This window comes from Myxine glutinosa, chromosome 13 (assembly GCF_964187855.1).
Source record: "Myxine glutinosa chromosome 13, kmMyxGlut1.1, whole genome shotgun sequence".
Classification (NCBI taxonomy): domain Eukaryota; kingdom Metazoa; phylum Chordata; class Myxini; order Myxiniformes; family Myxinidae; genus Myxine; species Myxine glutinosa.
This window is the reverse complement of record NC_136273.1, coordinates 74,318,947-74,343,883: the sequence shown is the minus strand read 5'-3', so window position 1 is coordinate 74,343,883 and position 24,937 is coordinate 74,318,947. Positions and strand designations below refer to the sequence as shown.

Genomic DNA, 24,937 nt, shown 5'->3' with positions numbered 1-24,937 from the left:
TATTTGAAGTACATCAGATGTGGCAATAAATGCGAATTGTTGCTCCCAGCTTGTCGACTTGATGATGCAAGACGCCATTTGCTTTTTTTTTTGTCGCCTCCATCCCTTTTCCATCCAAAATAATCATTGAACGCCATGATTTCCAGCTTGAGAAACGTTCTTTTTTAATATCATACACATTTCATGTAATCTCATGCACAAAATGACCAGAATTGGAGATTTCTCTGAAAAACATAACATTAAGCATATATTACGTATTGATTAATTAGGTAATCATTTGAAAAATTAACATGTTATGAATAAATTAATTCCACCATCGTGTTCATTACATCTTCATCTATGCGCTTCTAGTTCATCGGACAATCTGCAGCTGAGATCTGAAGGGGGAAGGGCCTAAGTAGCCCCTCCCCTCCCCCAGTTCGGTTAAACCTTTGTACTGTACACTGTACAGTATTTTTCTTTGGAGGGTTGGTTAATACTGGAAGAGTCGGAATGAAGGCAAAAATAATGAGGCCTTTGAGAAAACCAACTCGCAATTCCGATGTTAACATCGAACAAATCGAGTGTTTACCTCTGTTGAGTTTCTATATACCTTTATAGTAACCATGTGCAGTGTGTCCTCCAACTTGTCTAAGACTTCTTCCTCCAAAGAATGGATTGAACAGTTCCCTCATGCTGGGGTCAATGGATGCAGCATAGAACAGCTGCTTGGCACAGTTGAATAAATAGCACCGCAAAGCGGGCGTAACCCCTCAGCCCATGCATGGTGGAAACCAATTTCAAGATGGCTGCCGTGGCGGCCATATTGAAAATCGCAGCGCGCCCATTTTCGAAAGGAACCTTCCTCTACTCAACCCCAACACACACTGCAAAAATGGATTTAATCGGACAAGCCGTTCTCCTTGAAATTGACGGAAACCAACTTCAAGATGGCTGCCGTGGCGGCCATATTGAAAATCGCAGCGCGCCCATTTTCGAAAGGAACCTTCCTCTACTCAACCCCAACACACACTGCAAAAATGGATTTAATCGGACAAGCCGTTCTCCTTGAAATTGACGGAAACCAACTTCAAGATGGCTGCCGTGGCGGCCATATTGAAAATCGCAGCGCGCCCATTTTCGAAAGGAACCTTCCTCTACTCAACCCCAACACACACTGCAAAAATGGATTTAATCGGACAAGCCGTTCTCCTTGAAATTGACGGAAACCAACTTCAAGATGGCTGCCGTGGCGGCCATATTGAAAATCGCAGCGCGCCCATTTTCGAAAGGAACCTTCCTCTACTCAACCCCAACACACACCGCAAAAATGAATTTAATCGGACAAGCCGTTCTGCTCGAAATTGACGGAAACCAACTTCAAGATGGCTGCCGTGGCGGCCATATTGAAAATCGCAGCGCGCCCATTTTCGACAGGAACCTTCCTCAACTCAACCCCAACACACACTGCAAAAATGGATTTAATCGGACAAGCCGTTCTCCTTGAAATTGACGGAAACCAAAAGTTGACGGACGCCCGGACGACGCCCTGGGCTGAGGGGTGAAAAGTAGTTGTTGCCATATTACAGCAGCAGTTGATTGATTGTTGGTCGTGGGGAAGCAACAGCTGTGAAGGATCAAGGACTGGGGTGGTGGCAAGAGAGAAGTGACCACTCAACACAGGCCTCTGGTGTTTGTTGTATGCGTGCAGAAAAGGAGGGAAGTTGAGAGGAGGGCCCAGATGATGAGAAGATCGAAGAAGGGAAGGGACAATGTCGCCGTAGAGCACAAGGAGATGAAGGTCAGGCATGAGGAACTTGGCGAATAAGTATGGAAAGACATTTAGGGGAATTGCAGAAGTAATGTGTGAAAGGGCATCAGAAAAGGGTACATCGTCTACGAATGGAGACCGGATATGGTGGACAGAGCAAGTTGGGGAAAAGGAGGTGTGGAAGGGGATAGAGGAAGATCAAGAATTCTGAAGATTTATAATCCAATCTGAAGTGGAAAAGTCAAATTCAGCAGATGGTATCTCGTGCTGCTCGACGACTCTTCGTTCTTTGTACTTTGAAGAAATTCCATGTGAGCGCCCCCGATCTTGTTGAAATATACAAAGTGTACATTCGCCCTTTGCTGGAGTTCGGTGTGGCCCGTGTGGGGTTCTGGCATCACAATGGCTCAGAGTGGAGACATTGAACTACTCCAGAAGCGTGCGCTCCGTTTTATTGCGTACCCTTCCATTCGGTCCTATGCTCAACAACTTTGTCATTTTGGTTTACAGTTGTTGAGCGAACGCAGGAATGAGCTTCTCTTGCGTTTTGGTCTTGGTCTTTTAAAATGTGACCGTCACCGTGACATTCTTCCTCCTACCCAACAATCTGTGTCTCGATGTAATATGCAACTCAGGAATGCCCAACATATTGACCTTCTCAGAGATAAGACTAGAGATACAAGACTAGAGATACAAGTAAGACTCAGAGATACAAGAATTCAACAATTCCTTTTTTGATTGAAATACTTAATTTTGTTATGTAGATGCATAAAATCAATTACATGCATCCTGCATCCTATGTTTGTTGATCTTCTTAAGTTTTCTGCTATTTTAGGTTATTTTGTTGGTATAATTTGTTATATTTTTATTGTTGTTTGATTATGCATGTTTATTTATTCCATACACTTATTTTGATATTTTGATTCATGTAATTTTATATATATATATATTTTTTTATATACATTTGTAAGTTTTATGAAACACTTTTATTATTGTAAACTTGACAAATTTCAGTCTTCGAACTGCCTTGTCCAGTGTTTTAATTATTTCAATAAAGCGAAATGAATGAAAAGAACAGAAGGGACAACCAGATGCAGGGTTGCCACAGGGGGGCGGAAGTAGCAAGGAGAGCTGTGGATAAGGTGAGAAATGATATGGAGGAGGTGTAGAACAAGGTTGAAGAGGATGGTGGGAAGAAGATGATCAATCAATTGGCTCGTGACAGGGATGAGGATGCAAGGACATGAAGGTTGTGGGGGCAGTGATTAAGGATGGTCCCGCTAGTAACAGACAGGGCGCAATGTTGAAGGATATTTCATGCAAGGAGCTGTTGAACCGTGAAGGAAGCAACAGCACGGAAGCTCCAGATTGCCATGTAAAGTGGAATAAATGGAGATTCCGGAGGAGGAGGAGGTGTGGACAGCATTAAATAGGATGAAGAAGGGAAGAGCACCAGACATTGATGAGGTGTGTACAGAGATGACAATTGCAGCGGGACAAGTCAGAGTCAGGTGGACAAAGATGTTGTTGAATGTATGTACGAGAGATGTGTCAATTCCCGAGGAGTGGAGGATAGGGTTAATTGTGCTGATATGGAAGTGGAATGGGGTGTCCAAGATCCGGGGAAGTACATGGGCATTACACTCCTTAGTCATATCATGAAGGTGCTGGAGAGGGTTCTGGATGGAAGGATAAGGAAGCGTGTGGAGAAGGAGATTGGAGAAGAGCAGCAAGGGTTTAGAAAGAGTAGGGGAACGACAGATGGGATGTTCACGCTGAGACAGCTGGTGGTGAAGAGGTTGGAGGGGAAAGGTGAAATGGCATTGGGATTTGTGGACCTGGAGAAGGCCTAACACACTGTCCTGAGAGAGTTGGTGATGGCAACACTGAGATGGATGGGAGTGCTTGAAGCAGAGGTTATTGGTTGGTGGAAGAGATGTACAAGGGAATGAAGGGAAGAGATTAGGTTGGTCCTCGGATGTCGGAAGAGTTCAGTGTAAACATCAGTTTGAGGTAGGGAAGCTCTCTCAGCCCACTCCTGTATATCATGGTGATGGAGCTGGTAAGCAGGAAGGTAAATATGAAAGATATTCTGGGGAAGATATTGTATACAGACGATCTGGCAGATGTGGTGGAGAGTGGGAGCTGCAGGAAGTACTGGGGAAGTGGAAGGGGGCATGTGGGAAGCATGGGCTGAAGATGAATTATGGAGAAGAGTGAGGTGATGTGGGTCGGGCATCAGAGAAAAGAAATGAATAACAGGTTTAAAGGGAAAGAGACCAGACAAGGAAATAGGTTTGCGTATCCGGGTGGGAACAGTCAACGAGGATGGTAAGTCAGAGGCAGAGGTGCGGAGGAGGATTCAGGTGGGTGTGAATGCGTGGAGGAAGGTGGAGAGTGTAATGGCACACAGGAGGATTTCAAGGATATTGAAAGGAAAGGTTCTGATGTCGTGTGTAACGCCGGCTTACCTTTACGGTCTCGAGTCTGGAGATGGTGGCACTGGCAGACTGGCAGAGAGACAACAACAGAAGCTGCAGGATTGCGAGAACAACTGGGTCAGAAGGATTGTGGGAGTGAAGAGAGTGGATAGATGGAGAATGGATGAACTGAGGGAGGAGATTGGTGTGCAGATGAGCTCGACGGGGAGATTAGTGGTGAAATGCCGGCTGAGATGGGCTGAACACTTGGTGCGGATGGAGGGGAGATAGAATGGCAAAGAGAGCAGATAGGTTGAGGGAGCAAGGTAGGAGGAAAGAGGTAGACCTTGGTTGAGATGAGAGGATTGTGTGAAGAGGGATATCAGAAAGGTGGAGGTGGTTGGAGTGTGGAGAGTTGACTGAGGACTCAGGACTGAGGACTCAGGACTAAGGACAGAGGTGAGTGGAGGAGTACTGTGGTCAAGGCAGGGCAGAAGATTGACACAATTGGACCTCACCCCTTATAAAGGGAAGAGTAGCACCAGACTTTGGGATCAACCTTGGGCTTGAAAGGCCCAATATATAGCTAAATTGCTCGTCAAGTATAAGGCACAGCAAAATAACTGAATGTTGGTATGAAAGACCGCATGAGGACATGGTGCAAGTCAGAAACCATGGGCTCAAGCAACGAATGATGTGTAGGTGACCGTCTGTTCCATCGCATCCACGTGTCCTTTTGTGCCGAACTCGGTCATAGGCCCATAGCACATCACACCGTCATTCTGCCTACTCTCTTCCAGCCCCTTGACCTCATTTAACACCATGATGTTCGCGGGGACGCTGTCTTGTACTGTAGAGTGCATTTTCACAGCAACCTTTTCTTTTCCCTGTTGAAAAATGGAGTGCGACCCATTTTGTGAACATAAAATATAGATACCCGAAACAATCTCATGAACATAAAAAGCTGGAAGTGACAGATAAATAGCAAATACAAAACGAACCAGTTCTTCGAGCCAAAGGACCTTGTATATATCTGGGTATGTAATGAAGAATTTCTGCAATCTGCAAAGAAAATACAAGATTAACATTAGCACAGGAACTAGGTTAATGATGTGCTTCATCTCCTTACTCGCTCCATCATTTTTTTTTTTTTTTTTTTTTTTTTGTAGTATACTGAATCGAGGCTCGTGAAAGAGCTGACATTTACTTCACAAAAAAATCAACCAGACAAACAAAATATATAAAAAGAGGGAGCGGAAGACAAGAGAAGGGGAAGCACACAAACACTTGAGGGCACACAACATTTAAGAGCAGGGAGATGTGTGGGAGGGAGATGGCTTGGGGGGAGGGGGGTGGCAGAAGTATCAAACACAAGGACACCAAGGACTTCCAGGACAGAAGTTGGTATTTCAAAAAAGTGTATCTGGGGTGAAATTAGCGGGGATAGAAAATATCAATGTTTTGGATGGGGGAAGATAAGAGATGGTGGTGAACAGCTGTTTTAAAGACCTGGAGGGTGGAGTGGGATTGAAGAGAGTGAGGGAGTTTGTTCCAGAGGCGGGAGAAAAGAGGAATGAAGGAGTGAAGGTGAGCAGAGAGTCTTGATCATCCAACTAACTGCCCCTCACTAGCTCCATCATCCATCTACCTGCCCCTCACTAGCTCCATCATCCATCTGCCTGCCCCTCACTAGCTCCATCATCAATCTACCTGCCCCTCACTAGCTCCATCATCCATCTACCTACTCCTCACTAGCTCCATCATCCATCTACCTGCCCTCACTAGCTCCATCATCCATCTACCTGCCCCTCACTAGCTCCATCATCCATCTACCTGCCCCTCACTAGCTCCATCATCCATCTACCTGCCCCTCACTAGCTCCATAATCCATCTACCTGCCCCTCACTAGCTCCATCATCCATCTACCTGCCCCTCACGAGCTCCATCATCTATCTACCTGCCCCTCACTAGCTCCATCATCCATCTACCTTCCCTCACTAGCTCCATCATCCATCTACCTGCCCCTCACTAGCTCCATCATCCATCTACCTGCTCCTCACTAGCTCCATCATCCATCTACCTGCCCCTCACTAGCTCCATCATCCATCTACCTGCCCCTCACTGGCTCCATCATCCATATACCTGCCCATCACTAGCTCCATCATCCATCTACCTGCCCCTCACTAGCTCCATCATCCATCTACCTGCCCCTCACTGGCTCCATCCTCCATCTGCTTGCTCCTCATTGGCTGAAGACAGTCAAACTTCTTCGTTGATCATCCTCCTCCATCCTTACCTACCTCAAGGTCCAAGTTGAGAGTTTACTTCATGAATTTGTCCTTCTCTTTTCCCAAGTACAGTATTCTCATCTCTGATGTACCTTACTCCGTTACAGATCGTCGGTGCTGCCGAAGCAGTTTCTTGGCAAAAGTTATACTTGGTGGGATTATATGTTCAACATCCTGAACCTCCAGGTGAGTAGCTTCATTGACTGACTGTCGGGCAGGTTACATCAAATGAATTGACTGTTTAATAAGAAAAAATACGTAACCTGCCAATGCTTGAAATCATAATATCATAACATATACTTATAACATTACACCATGATGACCGACACAATGAACAGATATGGGATAACTTACGAATCATTGTGCACATCGTCTTCCTTATTAAAATACAACATGTGCTTCAAATATGGTATAAAATCACCGTTTATTGTACGGTTTGGAAAAAGCCCATGCCAAGTGTACCTTGGCTGGTAACGATGTAGTAGAACCAGAGAAGCCAAGAGCACAAAGCACAGCAGCATGGAAGTCAGCAGCACCAAGTACAGGAAACTGTTTGTGCCTAAAAACATCAACCACAAAACAAGCACCTTTACAACATGTGTGACGTCACCGGTATGGACGCAAAACTGGGCGTCACATATGCCAGCATTAGTTGGTGGACGTTAAAGATACCACGAGGTCCTTTGCGAACAGTAGGTGAGCTATCAACCGGCACCATGAACAAATAATTATTTCTCTAACCGACATGGGGCACTGCATCAGCAGCACAGCTACGCTCCCGGCAATTATGCACACCAGAAAGGGGCACTGCACCAGCAGCACAGCCACGCTCCCAGCAATTATGCACACCAGAAAGGGGCACTACACCAGCAGCACAGCCACGCTCCCAGCAAATATGCACACCAGAAAGGGGCACTGCACCAGCAGCACAGCCACGCTCCCAGCAATTATGCACACCAGAAAGGGGCACTACACCAGCAGCACAGCCACGCTCCCAGCAATTATGCACACCAGAAAGGGGCACTGCATCAGGAGCACAGCCACGCTCCCAGCAATTATGCACACAAGAAAGGGGGCACTGCATCAGCAGCACAGCAACGCTCCCAGCAATTATGCACAACATCAAGGGGGCATGCATCAGCAGCACAGCCACGCTCCCAGCAATTATGCACACCAGAAAGGGGCACTACACCAGCAGCACAGCCACGCTCCCAGCAATTATGCACACCAGAAAGGGGCACTGCACCAGCAGCACAGCCACGCTCCCAGCAATTATGCACACCAGAAAGGGGCACTACACCAGCAGCACAGCCACGCTCCCAGCAATTATGCACACCAGAAAGGGGCACTGCATCAGCAGCACAGCCACGCTCCCAGCAATTATGCACACCAGAAAGGGGCACTGCATCAGCAGCACAGCCACGCTCCCGGAAATTATGCACACCAGAAAGGGGCACTGCACCAGCAGCACAGCCACGCTCCCAGCAATTATGCACACCAGAAAGGGGCACTACACCAGCAGCACAGCCACGCTCCCAGCAATTATGCACACCAGAAAGGGGCACTGCATCAGCAGCACAGCCACGCTCCCAGCAATTATGCACACAAGAAAGGGGGCACTGCATCAGCAGCACAGCAACGCTCCCAGCAATTATGCACACAAGAAAGGGGCACTGCATCAGCAGCACAGCAACGCTCCCAGCAATTATGCACACCAGAAAGGGGCACTACACCAGCAGCACAGCCACGCTCCCGGAAATTATGCACACCAGAAAGGGGCACTGCATCAGCAGCACAGCCACGCTCCCGGAAATTATGCACACCAGAAAGGGGCACTGCACCAGCAGCACAGCCACGCTCCCAGCAATTATGCACACCAGAAAGGGGCACTACACCAGCAGCACAGCCACGCTCCCAGCAATTATGCACACCAGAAAGGGGCACTGCATCAGCAGCACAGCCACGCTCCCAGCAATTATGCACACAAGAAAGGGGGCACTGCATCAGCAGCACAGCAACGCTCCCAGCAATTATGCACACAAGAAAGGGGCACTGCATCAGCAGCACAGCAACGCTCCCAGCAATTATGCACAACATCAAGGGGGCACTACACCAGCAGCACAGCCACGCTCCCAGCAATTATGCACACCAGAAAGGGGCACTGCATCAGCAGCACAGCCACGCTCCTGGCAATTATGCACAACATCAAGGGGGCACTGCATCAGCAGCACAGCCACGCTCCCAGCAATTATGCACACCAGAAAGGGGCACTGCATCAGCAGCACAGCCACGTTCCCAGCAATTATGCACACAAGAAAGGGGCACTGCATCAGCAGCACAGCCACGCTCCCAGCAATTATGCACACCAGAAAGGGGCACTGCATCAGCAGCACAGCCACGCTCCCAGCAGTTATGCACAACATCAAGGGGGCACTACACCAGCAGCACAGCCACGCTCCCAGCAATTATGCACACCAGAAAGGGGCACTGCATCAGCAGCACAGCCACGCTCCCAGCAGTTATGCACAACATCAAGGGGGCACTGCGTCAGCAGCACAGCCACTCTCCTAGTAATTACGGGTCTAATGGGCCAAATAACTTTACTTCTTCATTTTCACGTGCATGCTCACTTCATACGTAATGAGACACTTGCCAAATAAATAAACCTCGTTCGTGAAATGTAATGTTTGAATCCATTTGCAATGGTACAATGAAATTGTGTCACTGGAGATAAGGAACCTGTGGGCTTCGCCTCTCCGATCAGAAGTATTTCTGTGAGGTCACACCCTAAGGCAGAGTTACCTGTTCGTGGCATTTGCGCCCTGTAGCGATTCCCCGGAGGACTTTCTCCGACAGATGTGTTGGCCGTGATGTGGAAAGAGTAAATCAACCCGGGCGATAGGTCATCAACCACATGTGATCGGACTGATGGCTCCAGGACTGGAGACAAGAAAAAGAAGGTCAAAATATACTTTGTGACAATGAAAATGTTTGTTCCCCATAGAATGCGTATACCTGAAATGATCTCTAATTAATATCTATCACTAACAGTGTTCTGCAAAAGTATTCACCCCCTACCAATAATGCCATATTTAGATGAATTATTATGAATTATGTTGAAACAATTTTTCTGAATGAAAATTTTTATTCATAACTGAAGAAATCAAACTGAACACTGTTATAGTTTAAGGAGGTTACATGTCAGGAATACCTGCAAAAAACATGTACAAATGAAAATCCACTGGTTACAAAAGTATTCAGCCACTTCGGTCAGTACTCGGTGGACGCACATTTTGCAGCAATAACTGCTACACGTATTTTTGGGTAGGTTTAGATCTCTACCAGCTTTGAACAGTGAGATGATGAAAATTTCTCTAGTTCTGCTAAGTTTGATGGGGATCGTCGATGGACTGCAATCTTCAAGTCTCGCCATAAATGTTCAATTGGGTTCAAGTCAGGACTTTGACTGGGCCACTCAAGAACATTTACTTTCTTGTCATTCAGCTACTCCAGTGTGTGTTTAGCTTTGTGCTTCAGATCATTGTCCTGCTGAAATGTGAATCTCCTACCTAGTTTCAGATTCATGGCTAACTCGAGCGGGTTTTCATCAAGGATTCTCCTGTACTTTGCACCGTCCATTGTTACTTCTATCCAGACAAGCTTGACAATCCCTGCTGATGAAAGACAGCCCCATAACATGATGATGACACCACCATGCTTGACAGTATGGAAGGTGTAAGCCTGGTGATGTGCAGTGTTAGGCTTGCACCAGATGTACCCGATTGAATTTATATCAAAAAGTTCAATTTTTGTCTCATCTGATCACAAAACCCTTCTCCACATCCCTACAGTTTCATTGAGATGTTGCAAACTCCATATGAGCTTTTAGATGCGTCTTTTTCAGTAATGGCTTCTTTCTTGCCACCTGTCCATGGAGGCCAGCTTTGTGAAGGGAACGGGATATTGTTTATTGACGAACACTGACCTTTTGATGAACTGATTGATGAACCATCTCGGACATAGAGCCTTGCAGATCTTTCAAAGTCATTGTTGGATTTACAGTTACAACCCGAACCAGTTTCCTGCTTGTCCGGCTGCTGAGTTTGGATGGGCGATCCGATCTGGGTAGAGTCTGGATGGGATGAAATATCTTCCACTTCTTAATGATGGATTTCACCGTACTCAAATGGATAACGAGTGACTTTGAAATCTTCTTATAACCTTGTGCATATCTTATAATCTTATAACCTTTTCCTCACACACCCCAGAGTCGGACATTCTCGCACACCTCTTTTTTCGCACACCAGACCTGTCGCACACTTCACCAACGGCCTCTCACGAACATCCGGATCCAAACCAATCCCCAAGCCGACTGAAGCTTTCCTCACATCATATACATTGCCGAATATTTCGCCACTCACCTTGGCACCTCGTCTCCGCACCTCACCTCTCGCTCTTTCACGAGCCTCGATCTTGTATACAAAAAAAAAAAAAAAAAAAAAAAAAACCTTCTCCTGGATGTGTCTTCTCCACCACTTCATGTCTGACTTCTTTGGAAAGTTCCAGAACTTTATCTTCATGTTTTCCTTGTTCGACGTTCGTTGACCAAGTGAGTTGCATCTTAAAACTCCTTAGATAAGCGGGGGAGCTTCATTTTTATCTTACACCACTGATTACAGCTATTACACTTATTTTGTAATCTTTCAAACAAATAATTTGCCCCAGAAGTGATTTTGGGTTGATTAGGCAAAGGGTTTTAGTGCTGATGCAACTGCGAATCATCTGATTTTCTCTCTTAATCTAACTTATTCACATTTTGTCTGCATTTTATTTTATCATGTGATCACTTCATCACTTTGAAGTAGTTTGTGAAGACTATATTATGCTTAATTTTTTTTTTTTAAGCATTATGGAATTAAGCTCAGGTGACATAAAAATGTGAAAACTTTGGAAGGCGGTGAATACTTTTACAGACCACTGTATCTGACAATTTTTACTATGGGTCATGGTTTAATGTGGGAAGATCTTTCATCTGACATTTTATCTTATGACAACTAATTTGTAGGATAACAAATCCATAATGAAACGAGGACAGCACTCTTCAACGTCGTGACATCGACCGATATGCCTCCACCCACATTATTACATCATTATACACACTGTACCAAGTTTGATTTAAAACCCTTCAGCTGTTCTCAAATATCACACTTTTACCTGACATTACCTCAGACTTTGACCTTTGACACCAAATTCGAATCAGTGCATCTTTGCATCATAATATAATATGAATACGCATTGCGTAGAGTGAGAGCTTCGTCGACAATGGTCAGTCGATCGAGTACGCAGCCCTCGCAAACATCTGTAGGCCTCGGCCTAGCTAGGCTAGGTTGTTTGATCTTGGGCTAAGAATTAAAATTCAAATTAATTTTATTGAATGGATAGATTGGGATAGAATGCAGGACTTACCTACTGTAGGCTATATAGTCTAGACTTCTAGTCGACTGGACCAGGTACATAGGTCCGACTGGCAGGTACGTACTGAAATCGGTGTACCTGGCTTAAATGAAGTCAGTGTAGCTGGCGGAAAACTGAAGTCGGTGTAGCTGGCGTAAATGATGAGTGGTTTAGAATTCAAAATCCGTTCTGTACAGTACTGTATCGTAATTTATTGATTTTAATCACCAGGTGAAAATAATTTATCGGTTGCGCCAGACCAAAGCAAGATCACATGAGCAAGATGGCGGATCATGGAAGGGACAAGATGGCGGATCATGGAAGGGACATTTCAAATGACAACATGAAATTTTGTTCCCAAGGGAATGGGGAAAAATTGGAAAATTTTTTTTTGTGAAATTTCAAATGAAAGTGAACTTTTGAATGGATTTACATAAAATTTTGAATGGATTTACATATACATGCAATTGGCATAGAGGTTCGCTTACGAAGCTCTCTATAAAGTTTGGTCAAAATACCATCACTGGTTTGAAGCAACAGGTTCATAAGTTAGTTTGACCTCTTGACCTCTGACCTCTTGACCCCATAGTCTAATCCATTTATCTTTACCTCATTATACATACTGTACTTGTACCAAGTTTGACCTAGCTCCCTTCAGCCATTCTTCAGTTATCGTGGTAACAAAAACCTATGAACGGACAGACGGACGCACGGATGGACAGCCGAACAAACAACCTGAAAACACAACGCCTCCTGCGAATTCATCAACGGAGGCATCCAAGGGACGGCACACACATTGATGAATCGCCGTGTGAAACACCAAGATGAGAGTTTGTAGCTGGGTCGGGATTCAAACCCAGGCTAGGCAGCTTCGACACGAATATGTGAAGACTTCATAATTATAAGGCTTAGAAATTTGAAGGTCAAAAGTAATAAAATGAAACCATTGTCTACATTCTAATGGGTTGCTAAGCAATGGTATAATAAAAGAGATTTATGATTCTAATTCACCAAACTGTATGTAAACATACATTAGTTAATGTATGAACTGTAATACTTATCACTGTACACTGTCCGTAAACGATAAATGTTTGCTACTTCTTACCACAGTCTCAACTTTCGACGACAAAAATCCACAGACACTTCTCTAACCATTCCGCTATGAAACCAAGAAACACCAGATCCTTTGGGGATCTATCCCACCCGTTCGCAATCACGTGACGTGTCATTCATTGTCTTACGTCATGTCCTGTGAGTAGGAACAAAACCTCATGCTCCGACTTGTGTTTACAGATATTTTCGTTTACGCACAGTGTTGTGAGTTTTCCTGTAATATTGACATCAAGTGACATGTGTGCACCTATAAAGGACTAAGCGTTCATATGAGTGGGTCAGTGGTAAGAAAGAGCTGTGGCGGACACGATGGCACGCTGGCGCGGTGACATCATTCCGCGCACCAAGAGGGTGTCGGCCATGCCTGAGGGGTAGGCGTGGCCTCGGGATATACACGGGGCGCGCAGCCCCGAGCACTTCAGTGCTACAGTTTGAGCTAGTGAATAAAGACTCTTTTGACCCTACGCGTTGTGGCTTACCTTCATTGACAAACAAGTTGCGTGCGTAGCACCACGCTACATTTGGTGACCCCTTTTGGTTCAGCCGTCACTGACCACAGAACCCGCCATGGCCAACAACGCGGTAGCAGTGAAGCTCCCTGAGTTTTGGGAAGCTCAGGCCGAAGTATGGTTCGTGCAGGCCGAGGCACAGTTCCAACTTCGAGGCGTAACGGCAGATGAGACGCGTTATTACCACGTCATCGCCGCCCTCGGGCCCGGCACAGCCGCCCGAGTCGTGTCCGTCCTGCGGAACCCACCGGCCGACCACAGGTACGAGGCGCTCAAGCATCTCCTCATCGCCACGTTCGGCCTCACGGAGTGTGAACGGGCCGACCGCCTCCTGGACCTTCCCGAACTCGGCTACACACGACCATCGGTGCGGATGGATCACATGCTGTCGTTGCTGGGTGACAAAGCCCCGGATTTTTTATTCCGGGCACTCTTTCTACGCGAGCTGCCGGCACAGGTACGCCTCACGTTGGCCGGTTCCAAAATAAAGGAACCCCGCGCTCTGGCCGTCGCGGCCGACAAGTTTTTCGCTGCTTGTGACACGCGGGCGAGAGTCGGTGCGGCTGTCGCGGATCCCGAGGCTGATGCTGATGCACACCTCGTGGTTCCCGAGGCTGATGCTGATGCACACCGCGTGGCCGCCGCCACGCCCCACCCACCACCACCGCGAAAACCGCGGCCTCCGCCTCCGCCGCAAACCTGGTGCCGTTTCCACGCCAGGTTTGGCCACAAGGCTAGTAATTGTTGCCCGCCGTGCTCGTTTGGCAAGTCGGGAAACTACCAAGCCGGCACTCGGTAGCGGCCCTGAGCGTCGGCCATTCCGGCAGCCTCCTTTTTGTCACGGACACCTTGTCCAGGCGTCGCTTCCTCTGCGACACGGGCGCACGGGTGAGCGTTATCCCCGCCTCCATGTCCGACAAGCGAACCACGGGCCGGGGCCCCGCGTTGCTTGCAGCCAACGGTACACCCATACGCACATTCGAGAAGCGCTGCCTCTCCCTGCGGTTCGGAGGACAACGCTTTCAATGGACGTTCGTAACCACCAGCGTGCCCATGGCATTGCTCGGTGCGGATTTCCTATTTGCAAATGGGTTGTTGGTGGACGTGAAGAACAGATGCCTCGTCCAGGCCGAAACGTTCAGCTCTCTGGCTTGCACGCTGAGCAGTTCGTTGGGCAGCTCCCTGAGCGGCTCGCCAAGCAGCTTGCTGAGCGGTTCGGTCCCGGCGAGGTTGGCCTGTACGCTTCCGGCAGCGGACGAGTTCACCCGCCTCCTCGCCAGCTTCCCGGCCCTCACGCGGCCCACCTTCTCGGCGGTGGCCATCAAGCACGGGGTGGAGCATCACATCCCCACCGTCGGGCCACCGGTCTACGCCCGGGCACGCCGCCTCGAGCTGACGAAGCTCGCGGTGGCGAAGGCGGAGTTCGCTACGCTGGAGCGGCTGGGCATCGTACGGCGCTCCAAGAGCGCTTGGGCGTCACCACTGCACATCGTGCCGAAGCCCGGCGGGGGATGGCGGCCGTGCGGAGACTACCGCCGCCTCAACGATGCCACCACCCCCAACCGCTACCCGGTCCCTCACATTCAGGACTTTTCCGCCCGGTTGGCGAAAATGTCCTTCTTTTCTAAGGTGGACCTCATCCGCGGATACCACCAGGTCCCCGTCAGGCCGGAGGACATACCGAAGACGGCCGTCATTACACCATTCGGCCTCTTCGAGTTTCTTCGGATGCCCTTCGGGTTGAAGAATGCGGCTCAGGCGTTCCAACGGTTGATGGACAGCGTCTTGCGCGACTTGGATTGCGTTTACGTCTACCTGGACGACATCCTCGTCGCAAGCGCGTCCCGCGAAGAGCACCTCCGCCACCTCCGCACGCTCTTCGAACGCCTGGGCCAGCATGGCGTGATCGTAAACCCCGCCAAGTGCCGGTTCGGCGTCGCCGAAATCGACTTTTTGGGGCTCCGCGTCACCAGGCACGGGGCCACCCCCTTACCGGCAAAGGTGGAGGCGGTCAAGGGCTTTCCGCACCCCCGCACGATCAGGGGGCTCCAGGAGTTCCTGGGCATGGTGAACTTTTACCACCGTTTCCTGCCTCGCGTCGCCCAGCTCCTGTGCCCCCTGCACGAGGCCCTCCGGGGGAAGCCGGGCAAAGTTAACGTTGTTTGGACCGAGCAGATGGACGCGGTGTTCGCGGGCGCGAAGCTCGCCTTGGCTAACGCCACCATGCTCACGCACCCGGTGCTCGATGCACCGATCGCCCTCACCACCGACGCGTCAGACTACGCGGTGGGCGCGGTGCACGAGCAATGGGTGCGTGGCGCTTGGCAACCGCTGCCGTTTTTCAGCCGGCAACTTCACCCGCACGAACGCCAGTACTTCTGGCCAAACGCCAAATGCGCTTCCACCTTCGACCGCGAGTTGCTCGGGCTCCACATGGCGGTCCGGCACTTCTGCCATCTGCTCGAGGGCCGTTCGTTCATGGCCTTCGTCGACCACAAGCCCCTGGTCTTCGCGATGGCCAAGGTCGCCGAGCCATGGTCGGCCCGGCAGCAGCGTCACCTCTCGGCCGTGTCCGAGTACACGACGGACATCCGGCACGTCGCGGGAAAGGACAACCCGGTGGCGGATTGCCTTTCCCGGTCCATTGCCCACGTGGTCCACCTCGGGATCGACTATGCCCGGATGGCGGCGGATCAGACCGCCGACCCCGACGTCCAGGCCTAGCAGACCGCCGTCACGGGCCTCCGCGTCACCGAGGTGCCGTTCGACGGCGCGGGCACGGCCCTCTTGTGCGACGTCTCCCTCGGGCGGCCTCGCCCCATCGTGCCCTCGGGCTGGCAGCGCCGGGTTTTTGACGCCATCCACGGCCTGTCCCACCCAGGCACGAAGGCCTCCCAGAGGCTGGTCGCCGACAAGTTCGTCTGGCATGGCCTCCAGAAGGCCGTCCGCGATTGGACCAGGACGTGCCTCGCGTGCCAGCGCGCGAAGGTGCACCGCCACACCCAGGCCCTGTTGGCCCCATTCCCGGTGCCCGAACGTCGGTTCGACCACGTTCACGTGGACTTGGTGGGACCTCTGCCCCCCTCGTGGGGTGTCACCCACGTCCTCACCATGGTGGACCGCACCACCCGGTGGCTGGAGGTCGTGCCTTTGGCGGCGATGGCGGCGGCGGACGTCGCGCAGGCGTTCATCGCCACCTGGGTTGCCCGGTTCGGCGCCCCCTCGGACATCTCGTCCGACCGCGGCCCCCAGTTCACCTCGGAGCTCTGGGGGGCGGTCGCGCGGGGGCTCAGCGTCCAGCTGCACTGCACCACAGCCAACCACCCCCAGGCCAATGGCCTGTGCGAGCGCTTCCACCGCTCCTTGAAGGCCGCGCTCCGGGCCACCCTCCGCGACGGCGGCTGGGTCGACAGGCTCCCCTGGGTCCTGCTGGGCCTCCGGACGGCGCCCAAGGACGACCTGCGCGCATCTGCGGCGGAGTTGGTCTTCGGACAACCGCTGCGGGTGCCGGGCGAGTTCCTTCCCGACTCCACGGCACCATGGTCCGCGGCGCAGCAGCGCTCCGCACTGCAGGAGACCGCCCGGAGGTTCGCCCCGGTGCCGACGACGCACCGCGGGTGCCCGCCAACGCACGTCGCCCCGGAGCTTCGCACGGCGGAGTACGTGTTCGTCCGCCACGACGCCCACCGGACACCGCTGCGGCCCCCGTATGACGGGCCCTTCCGCGTGCTGGAGACCAGGGCGAAACACTTCACGCTCGACATCGGCGGTACTCCTGACCGCGTTTCCTTGGACCGCCTCAAGCCGGCCCACCTCGAAGTGGACCACCCTCTGCCAGTGGCTCGGCCACCGTGTCGGGGCGGACCTCCGGCACCGCCCAGCCCCGCCGGCACGCCCCCCCCCCCCCCCGGTCCTGCATCCATACCAGGTGCCGCCGGGGGCATCCCAGATGACATCCCAGCATCCCAGATGCTGCCAGCCGCCAGAGGGCGCTTCGGCCGGGTCATCCGTTTGCCCCGCAAACTGACCCTTCAGGTGCACGAGAATTCTGGGGGGGCGCGTGTGGCGGACACGATGGCTCGCTGGCACGGTGACATCATTCCGCGCACCAAGAGGGTGTCGGCCACGCCCGAGGGGTAGGCGTGGCCTCGGGATATACACGGGGTGCGCAGCCCCGAGCACTTCAGTGCTACAGTTTGAGCTAGTGAATAAAGACTCTTTTGACCCTACGCGTTGTGGCTTACCTTCATTGGCAAACAAGTTGCGTGCGTAGCACCACGCTACAGAGCCTTATTTATATGATATACTTTATGATATACTATGATATATGATATACTATGATATTTATGATATACTACGAGGGCTGCCGGGGAGGGGGGAGGGCAGGAAGGGGGGTATCCGCATCATTTTTCTCAGATGGCTGAACGGATCTTCATCAATCTTTCAGAAGTTAATCAGCGAGTACCAGTGTGTGTTTTAGGCAAAAAAAGTAATTGTTTATTTATTTATTTATTTTTAAATTAATTTTGAAAAGAAAAACCCTTAACTTTTTTGGGATTTTTTCTTTTAGGGAAGTGTGTAAGAACCCCATTACTTAGTGGGTGTAGATAAGTGTCTTAGGCCCCCACAAAAAATAATCCGGGCAATGCTGGGTACCCCTGGTAGTTATGTACAAGATTGAGATGTCTACCCTCATCACCACGGGTAGATCAAGTGCGATGCATATGGTTTGAAGACGTACCGTGTACACGTTTGGTCTTGTGTTCCTGTGTTCTGGTCTTGTGCTCCTCCAGTGTAACGTACAGCGTGTACGAGGTCAAGAAACCTCTACAAGCCGAGATAGGCAGTCCCTTAATCAGCAGTGAGACACTGCCCAGGGATTCTTGATGTTGCACATGTGGACCTCTTTCTGGTACTAAACAAAGTACAGGTAAAATAATGCCAACGAGTTAATCAGGTCACATTCAACTCGAGCGATTTCACTTTTTAGAATGAACATTAATTTAGAAATGGATGAAATGACAAAAAGGGCAAAGAATGGCTGAACAAACAATCGGCAAGGAAAACAGGAAACTTAAAAAAAAAAAAAAAAAAAAAAAAAAACTGGTAATGTGAAGAATTATTTTATGAGGACATTATTTACCATCTTCTTCCAAGTAGGCCTCGGCCTGGTCGATGAGCATGTTGCCATCATTCTGCTTTGCGTGTACAGCAACCTGGTACCTTCGGAAAGGGATGATGTCGTCCCCATTAGCTGAAATAAAAATGTGTTTCAAACACTTTTTCTAAACTCAGTTTAGTCATCCAGATGTTTATTCTCAACAGGTGAACAGAACAACAGAATAAAATCTCTCGATTTCCCCCTGCTGTCCCCCCCCCCACCCCCTTTCCCTCCCCCCCCCCTTTCCCTCCCATATTTATACATCCTCCTCGATCTCTTTGTTCAGGTTAGTGAACATTTTAATTTGAAATTTCACACGACACCAATGGCCAGAGATCCCTCTGTGGATGTTCAGGATACCAGAACTTATACAGTGCATTCAAAAAGTATTCAGACCCCTTCACTTTTTTCACATTTTGTTACGTTGCAGCCTTATGCTGAAATCGTTTAAATTCATTTTTTCCCTCATCAATCTACACTCGATACCCCAGAATGACAAAGAGAAAACGGGATTTTAGAAAGTTTTGCAAATTTTTTAAAAAGAAAAAACTGAAATATCACATTGACATAAGTATTCATACCCTTTGCTATGACACTTTAAATTTAGCTCAGGTGCCTCCCATTGCTCTTCATCATCTTTGAGATGTTTCTGCACCTTGATTGGAGTCCACCTGTGGTAAATTCAATTGATTGGACATGATTTGGAAAGGCACACACCTGTCTATATAAGGTCTCACAGCTGACAATGCATATCAGAGCAAAAACCAAGCCATGAGGTCGAAGGAACTGCCTGCAGAGCTCAGAGACAGGATTGTGTCGAGGCACAGATTTGGGAAAGCCTACAAAAAAATTCTGCTGCATTGAAGGTTCCCAAGAGCACAGTGGCCTCCATAATTCTTAAACGGAAGAAGTTTGGAACAACCAGGACTCTTCCTAGAGCCAAACTGAGCAATCGGGGGTTCATCAGACCACAAAATCTTGTTTCTCACAGTCTGAGAGTCCTTTAGGTGCTTTTTTGCAAACTCCAAGCGGGCTTTCATGTGTCTTTCACTGAGGAGAGGCTTCCGTCTGGCCACTCTACGATAAAGCCCAGATCGGTGGAGTGTTGCAGTGATGGTTGTCCTTCTGGAAGTTTCTCCCATCTCCAAACAGGATCTCTGGAGCTCAGCCAGAGTGACCATCGGGTTCTTGGTCACCTCTCTTACCAAGGCCCTTCTCCCCCGATTGCTCAGTTTGGCCGGGCGGCCCCAGCTCTCGGAAGAGTCCTGGTTGTTCCAAACTTCTTCCATTTAAGAATTACTAGGGCATGCCCGTACGTGGGTGCCCGTTCCTTGCCAAAAAAAAAAAAAAACGCTACCCGTACGCTCTACCCCGCCCGTACGCCCGTAAACAAAAAAAACAACGCTCTTCGCTTCCGCCCTTCGCTCTGACTGAATTGGGAGAAATAATGCGCATAAGAAATCGAGAAATTATTATTTTCTCCGGAAGAAATCGAATTACGAACCGTAATGGCGCACGCGCTCGGCTCGGCTCGCTCTCACATCGGCCACGCCGACGCAACAACGCGTTCTGTGATTGGCTGCCGGAAGTGCAGTCTTCACTGTCCGGAAGGTCGCAAATCGCAGTTACGATGAATCGCAAATTAGTTTTAATTAGTTTTAAAACATAGTTTAACGGCAACATAGTTTTCCAACGTGAAATAAATGAATACGCTCTCAAATGTGCCGTCCGAGGCAGAGTCTGTTCGCCACGTTCGGCACACGTGATAGCTCGCTGCTCTCTGATTGGTTGAATCGTTTTTTGGACATAGCTCGGTAACTACTTCTCCGATTAATATGAAACCTTGAAAAGGCACATCCTCGGGTCCCCAGCAATATACCTGGCAAGTTTCAAGTATATCGGACCCGTGGTTGTCGAGAAACAGCGGTCACAGACATACAGACATACAAACATACACACAGAGATTACTGGAATTATAGATAGATGGAGGCCAATGTGCTCTTGGGAACCTTGAATGCAGCAAAAAAAATTTTGTAGGCTTCCCCATTTCTGTGCCTCGACACAATCCTGTCTCTGAGCTCTGCAGGCAGTTCCTTCGACCTTATGGCTTGGTTTTTGCTCTGATATGCATTGTCAGCTGTGAGACATTATACAGACAGGTGTGTGCCTTTCCAAATAATGTCCAATCAATTGAATTTACCACAGGTGGACTCCAATCAAGGTGTAGAAACATCTCAAAGATGATCAAGAGAAATGGGAGGCACCTGAGATAAATTTCATGTGTCATAGCAAAGGGTCTGAATACTTATGTCAATGTGATATTTCAGTTTTTTCTTTTTAATAAATTTGCAAAACTTTCTAAAATCCTGTTTTCTCTTTGTCATTCTGGGGTATTGAGTGTAGATTGATGAGGAAAAAAATGAATTTAAACGATTTCAGCATAAGGCTGCAACATAACAAAATGTGAAAAAAGTGAAGGGGTCTGAATACTTTCTGAATGCACTGTATACATACATATATATATGCACGGCCGACACTTCCTCTTTTCCCTTTTTATCCTGTATTTCCTATATTCTCGTGAGTCCGATGTGCATTCAGGAACATAACAATTACGGTTAACCATCTGGAAACTGCCACTATTGTCTAAACCTAAATGCTGAAAAATTATGTCTAAAGGATTATTTGAGCTGCACGTTTAGTGCACGTTTAGCAAGGGCAGGTTAAAAGTGCCCGTAGAGCTGAATCGAGTCACTGTAAACACACAGCGCATGCGCGAAAGGCTTTATCTAGCATTAGTATGTCATTTGTAAACATACACCCAAAGCATGCGCAAAAGGCATCATTTAGCATTCGTACATCATTTTGAAAGTCTCGTATCTTGTTTTTTATCAAGTGCCTGCTTATTCTAACCACAAGTCTTTCCTAAAGGAGAAAATGAAGGAATACCAACGTAAGTATCTATTTACATTTGCAAATACAAATAATAATTCGCTTCTCACCAGAACAAATTTTTGCGGTGGAAGTATTCCCTTCTATTTCCTTCCATCCCAATTTCCCAATGGCTGGCTGCTCCACGAGCTTCCATTCCACGATGTACGAGATGGCAGCCAATCGAGGACCCCAGTTGAGGTGTATACATTTTCCATCTCCAACAACCTGTCTTCGATGTTTTACTGAGGAAGGCAAAATGGACGAGGAAGACACAACAGGTGCAAACATACGTATTGAATGAGGCATCTGAAGGGCAGGATCCAGATTGATGCAAGAGCACTCACTCACTACATGAGTAAAAGCAAAACATTGTTAACATTCTGTGTTCTACCGTGTAACGATCATACTGTAGCGGTTACCGCTGGATGCACACAATCGCCTTGCACCGGCCAGAACACGGCCAGACGCGCCTCTCCCGGGCATGCCCGGACTCACTGTTCCCGGGCACGCCCGAACCTCCCGGGCACGCCCGGTCTCGTCTTTCCCGGGCATGCCCGCTCTCGCCTTTCCAGGGCTCGCCCAGAGCGTCCGGGCATGCCCGCTATCGCCTTTCCAGGGCTCGCCCAGAGCGTCCGGGCATGCCCGCTATCGCCTTTCCAGGGCTCGCCCAGAGCGTCCGGGCATGCCCGCTATCGCCTTTTCAGGGCTCGCCCAGAGCGTCCGGGCATGCCCGCTATCGCCTTTCCAGGGCTCGCCCAGAGCGTCCGGGCATGCCCGCTATCGCCTTTTCAGGGCTCGCCCAGAGCGCCCGGGCACGCCCAGCCTCGACTTGCCAGGCCGCAGCCAAACACGCCCGGGCAGGTCCAGACTCGCCTTTCCAAGGCTCGCCCTTGACACCCGGGCATGCCCGGTATAGCTTTTGCCGGGCAAACTTCCCGACATAAATGTGTATATATATTGTTGCCCGATAAACGGGCTTGTCAGAATACCTGAGCTGTTTTGTTTCAATAAAGCAACTCGGACGAATTCCGTCTTTGGTCGCGTCAATTCTTTCGACTCGCGTTGGAGCGCAGTTCCTTCATTGGTGACCTACCGACATGAATACGGCAGTGACGCTTAAACTGCCTACCTTCTGGGAGGCTCATGTGGCTGTTTGGTTCGCTCAGGCGGACTCTCAGTTCGCCCTGCGAGGCATCACCGCGGACGACACCCGCTTCCACCATGTTGTGGCGGCGCTCGGTTCCGCCACCGCGGCCCGCGCCTTGAGCCTCCTCGAGCACCCGCCGGCTGCTGACAAATACGATGCGCTGAAGACATTCCTCCTCGACGCTTTCGCCCTCTCACCGGCAGCACGCGCACGGCGCCTGCTCGCTCTGCCCGAGCTCGGCGACACGCGCCCGTCAGAGCGCATGGACTATATGCTCTCGTTGCTCGGTGAGCACTCTCCGGATTTTCTGTTCCGCGAGCTGTTCCTTCGCCAGCTGCCTCACCCGGTACGCCTCGCCCTGGCTGGCACGTTGATCACGGATTCCCGCGCCCTCGCCAGGGAAGCCGATAAGATCTCCTCGGCGGGCCAGCACATCGGCGCGGTTACCTGGAGCCCGCCGCCGTCCGAGGCGACGCCCACGACGCCCGAGCGCCCTGCGCGGTTGGAGGCCGAACTGCCGGTGCAACTGGCGGCCGCCACGCCGCACCGCCCGCTTCCGACACGACGGCCGGGGCCTCCACCTGACCGTGCATGGTGTTATTACCACGCCAGGTTCGGACACAAGGCTAGGACGTGCCGGCCCCCGTGCACTTTCGGCAGGTCGGGAAACGGCCGGGCCGGCGTTCATTCCCAGCCATGAGCGCCGGCCACTCGGGCAACTTGCTGTTTATTCGGGACAAAGCGTCTGGGCGGCGTTTCCTGTGTGACACCGGCGCCCAACTGAGCGTCATACCCGCCTCTGAGCAGGACAGGCGGGACGCCGTTTGCGGCCCCTCTTTGGTCGCTGCTAATGGCTCGGCCATACGCACTTTCGGCCCACGCGTTGTCACCCTCTGCTTCGGCAGCCAGCGTTTTCAATGGACTTTTGTGACCGCCTGCGTCCCCATGGCTTTGCTGGGCGCCGACTTCCTCTGCGCGCACGGGCTGCTGGTCGACGTCAAACGTCGTCGCCTTGTCAACGCCGAGACCTTCAGCTCCCTGGCGTGCACGATGAGCAGCTCCGCGCCGACCGAACTGGCGTGCGCCCTCCCGGCAGCGAACGAGTTCGCTCGCCTGCTCGCTGAATTCCCGGCCCTCACGCGGCCGACGTTTTCGGCCGTCGCGGTGCGGCACGGGATCGAGCACCACATACCCACTACGGGCCCGCCGGTCTATGCCAGGGCCCGCCGCCTCGACCCGGCCAAGCTCGCCGTGGCGAAGGCCGAGTTTGACGTGTTGGAGCACCTCGGCATCGTGCGGCGCTCCGATAGCGCGTGGGCCTCGCCACTGCACATCGTGCCAAAGCCGGGGGGTGGATGGCACCCGTGTGGCGACTACCGCCGTCTCAACGACGCTACCACCCCCGACAGGTACCCGATCCCGCATATTCAGGACTTTTCCGCCCGTTTGGCGGGACGGGTCATCTTTTCGAAAATTCACCTGATACGGGGCTACCACCAGGTACCTGTCTGGGCGGCCGACGTCCCGAAGACGGCCGTCATCACGCCGTTCGGCCTGTTCGAATTTTTGCGGATGCCGTTTGGCCTCAAGAACGCGGCCCAGGCATTCCAGCGCTTGATGGACGGCGTGCTGCGCGACCTGCCGTTTCTTTTCGTCTATCTGGACGATATCCTCGTCGCCAGCACGTCCCACGCCGAGCACCTCCTCCACCTCCGAACACTGTTCGGTCACCTCAGCGAGCACGGCTTAATTGTCAACCCGGTCAAATGCCACTTCGGCGCGACGACCGTTGACTTTTTGGGCCACCGCATCACCAAGACCGGGGCCGTGCCGCTGCCGACCAAGGTCGAGGCCATCACCACGTTCCCGCGTCCCCGTTCCATCAAGGCCCTCCAAGAGTTCCTCGGCATGGTGAATTTTTATCACCGATTCGTGCCCCGCGCTGCTCAGCTCATGCGGCCCCTTTACGAGGCCCTCCGGGGCAATCCGGCCAAGCATGACATTGTTTGGTCCCCGGCCATGGACGCGGCCTTCGCCAGCACCAAACGGGCCCTCGCCGACGCAACGCTGCTGGCTCACCCGGTGCTCAACGCGCCCATTGCCCTCACTACGGACGCCTCCAACTACGCGGTGGGCGCCGTCCATGAGCAATGGGTGGACGGGG

General features: G+C 50.8%; 1 protein-coding gene across 1 annotated transcript in view; it reads right to left on the bottom strand.

Moving 5' to 3' along the window:
* Positions 1 to 139: 139 nt before the first annotated feature.
* The window catches only part of LOC137412122 (leukemia inhibitory factor receptor), a 110,467-nt gene continuing 85,669 nt past the window's right edge, over positions 140 to 24,937 (bottom strand). Inside the window, exons 9-15 of the mRNA XM_068097388.2 lie at positions 21,695 to 21,868; positions 18,678 to 18,788; positions 18,276 to 18,449; positions 9,261 to 9,398; positions 6,921 to 7,017; positions 5,172 to 5,232; positions 140 to 5,057 (exon numbers count right to left, since the gene is read on the bottom strand). Of these exons, the coding sequence (XP_067953489.2) occupies positions 4,851 to 5,057; positions 5,172 to 5,232; positions 6,921 to 7,017; positions 9,261 to 9,398; positions 18,276 to 18,449; positions 18,678 to 18,788; positions 21,695 to 21,868 (962 nt within the window). The 3' untranslated portion in view covers positions 140 to 4,850. The remainder of the gene's footprint in view (positions 5,058 to 5,171; positions 5,233 to 6,920; positions 7,018 to 9,260; positions 9,399 to 18,275; positions 18,450 to 18,677; positions 18,789 to 21,694; positions 21,869 to 24,937) is intronic.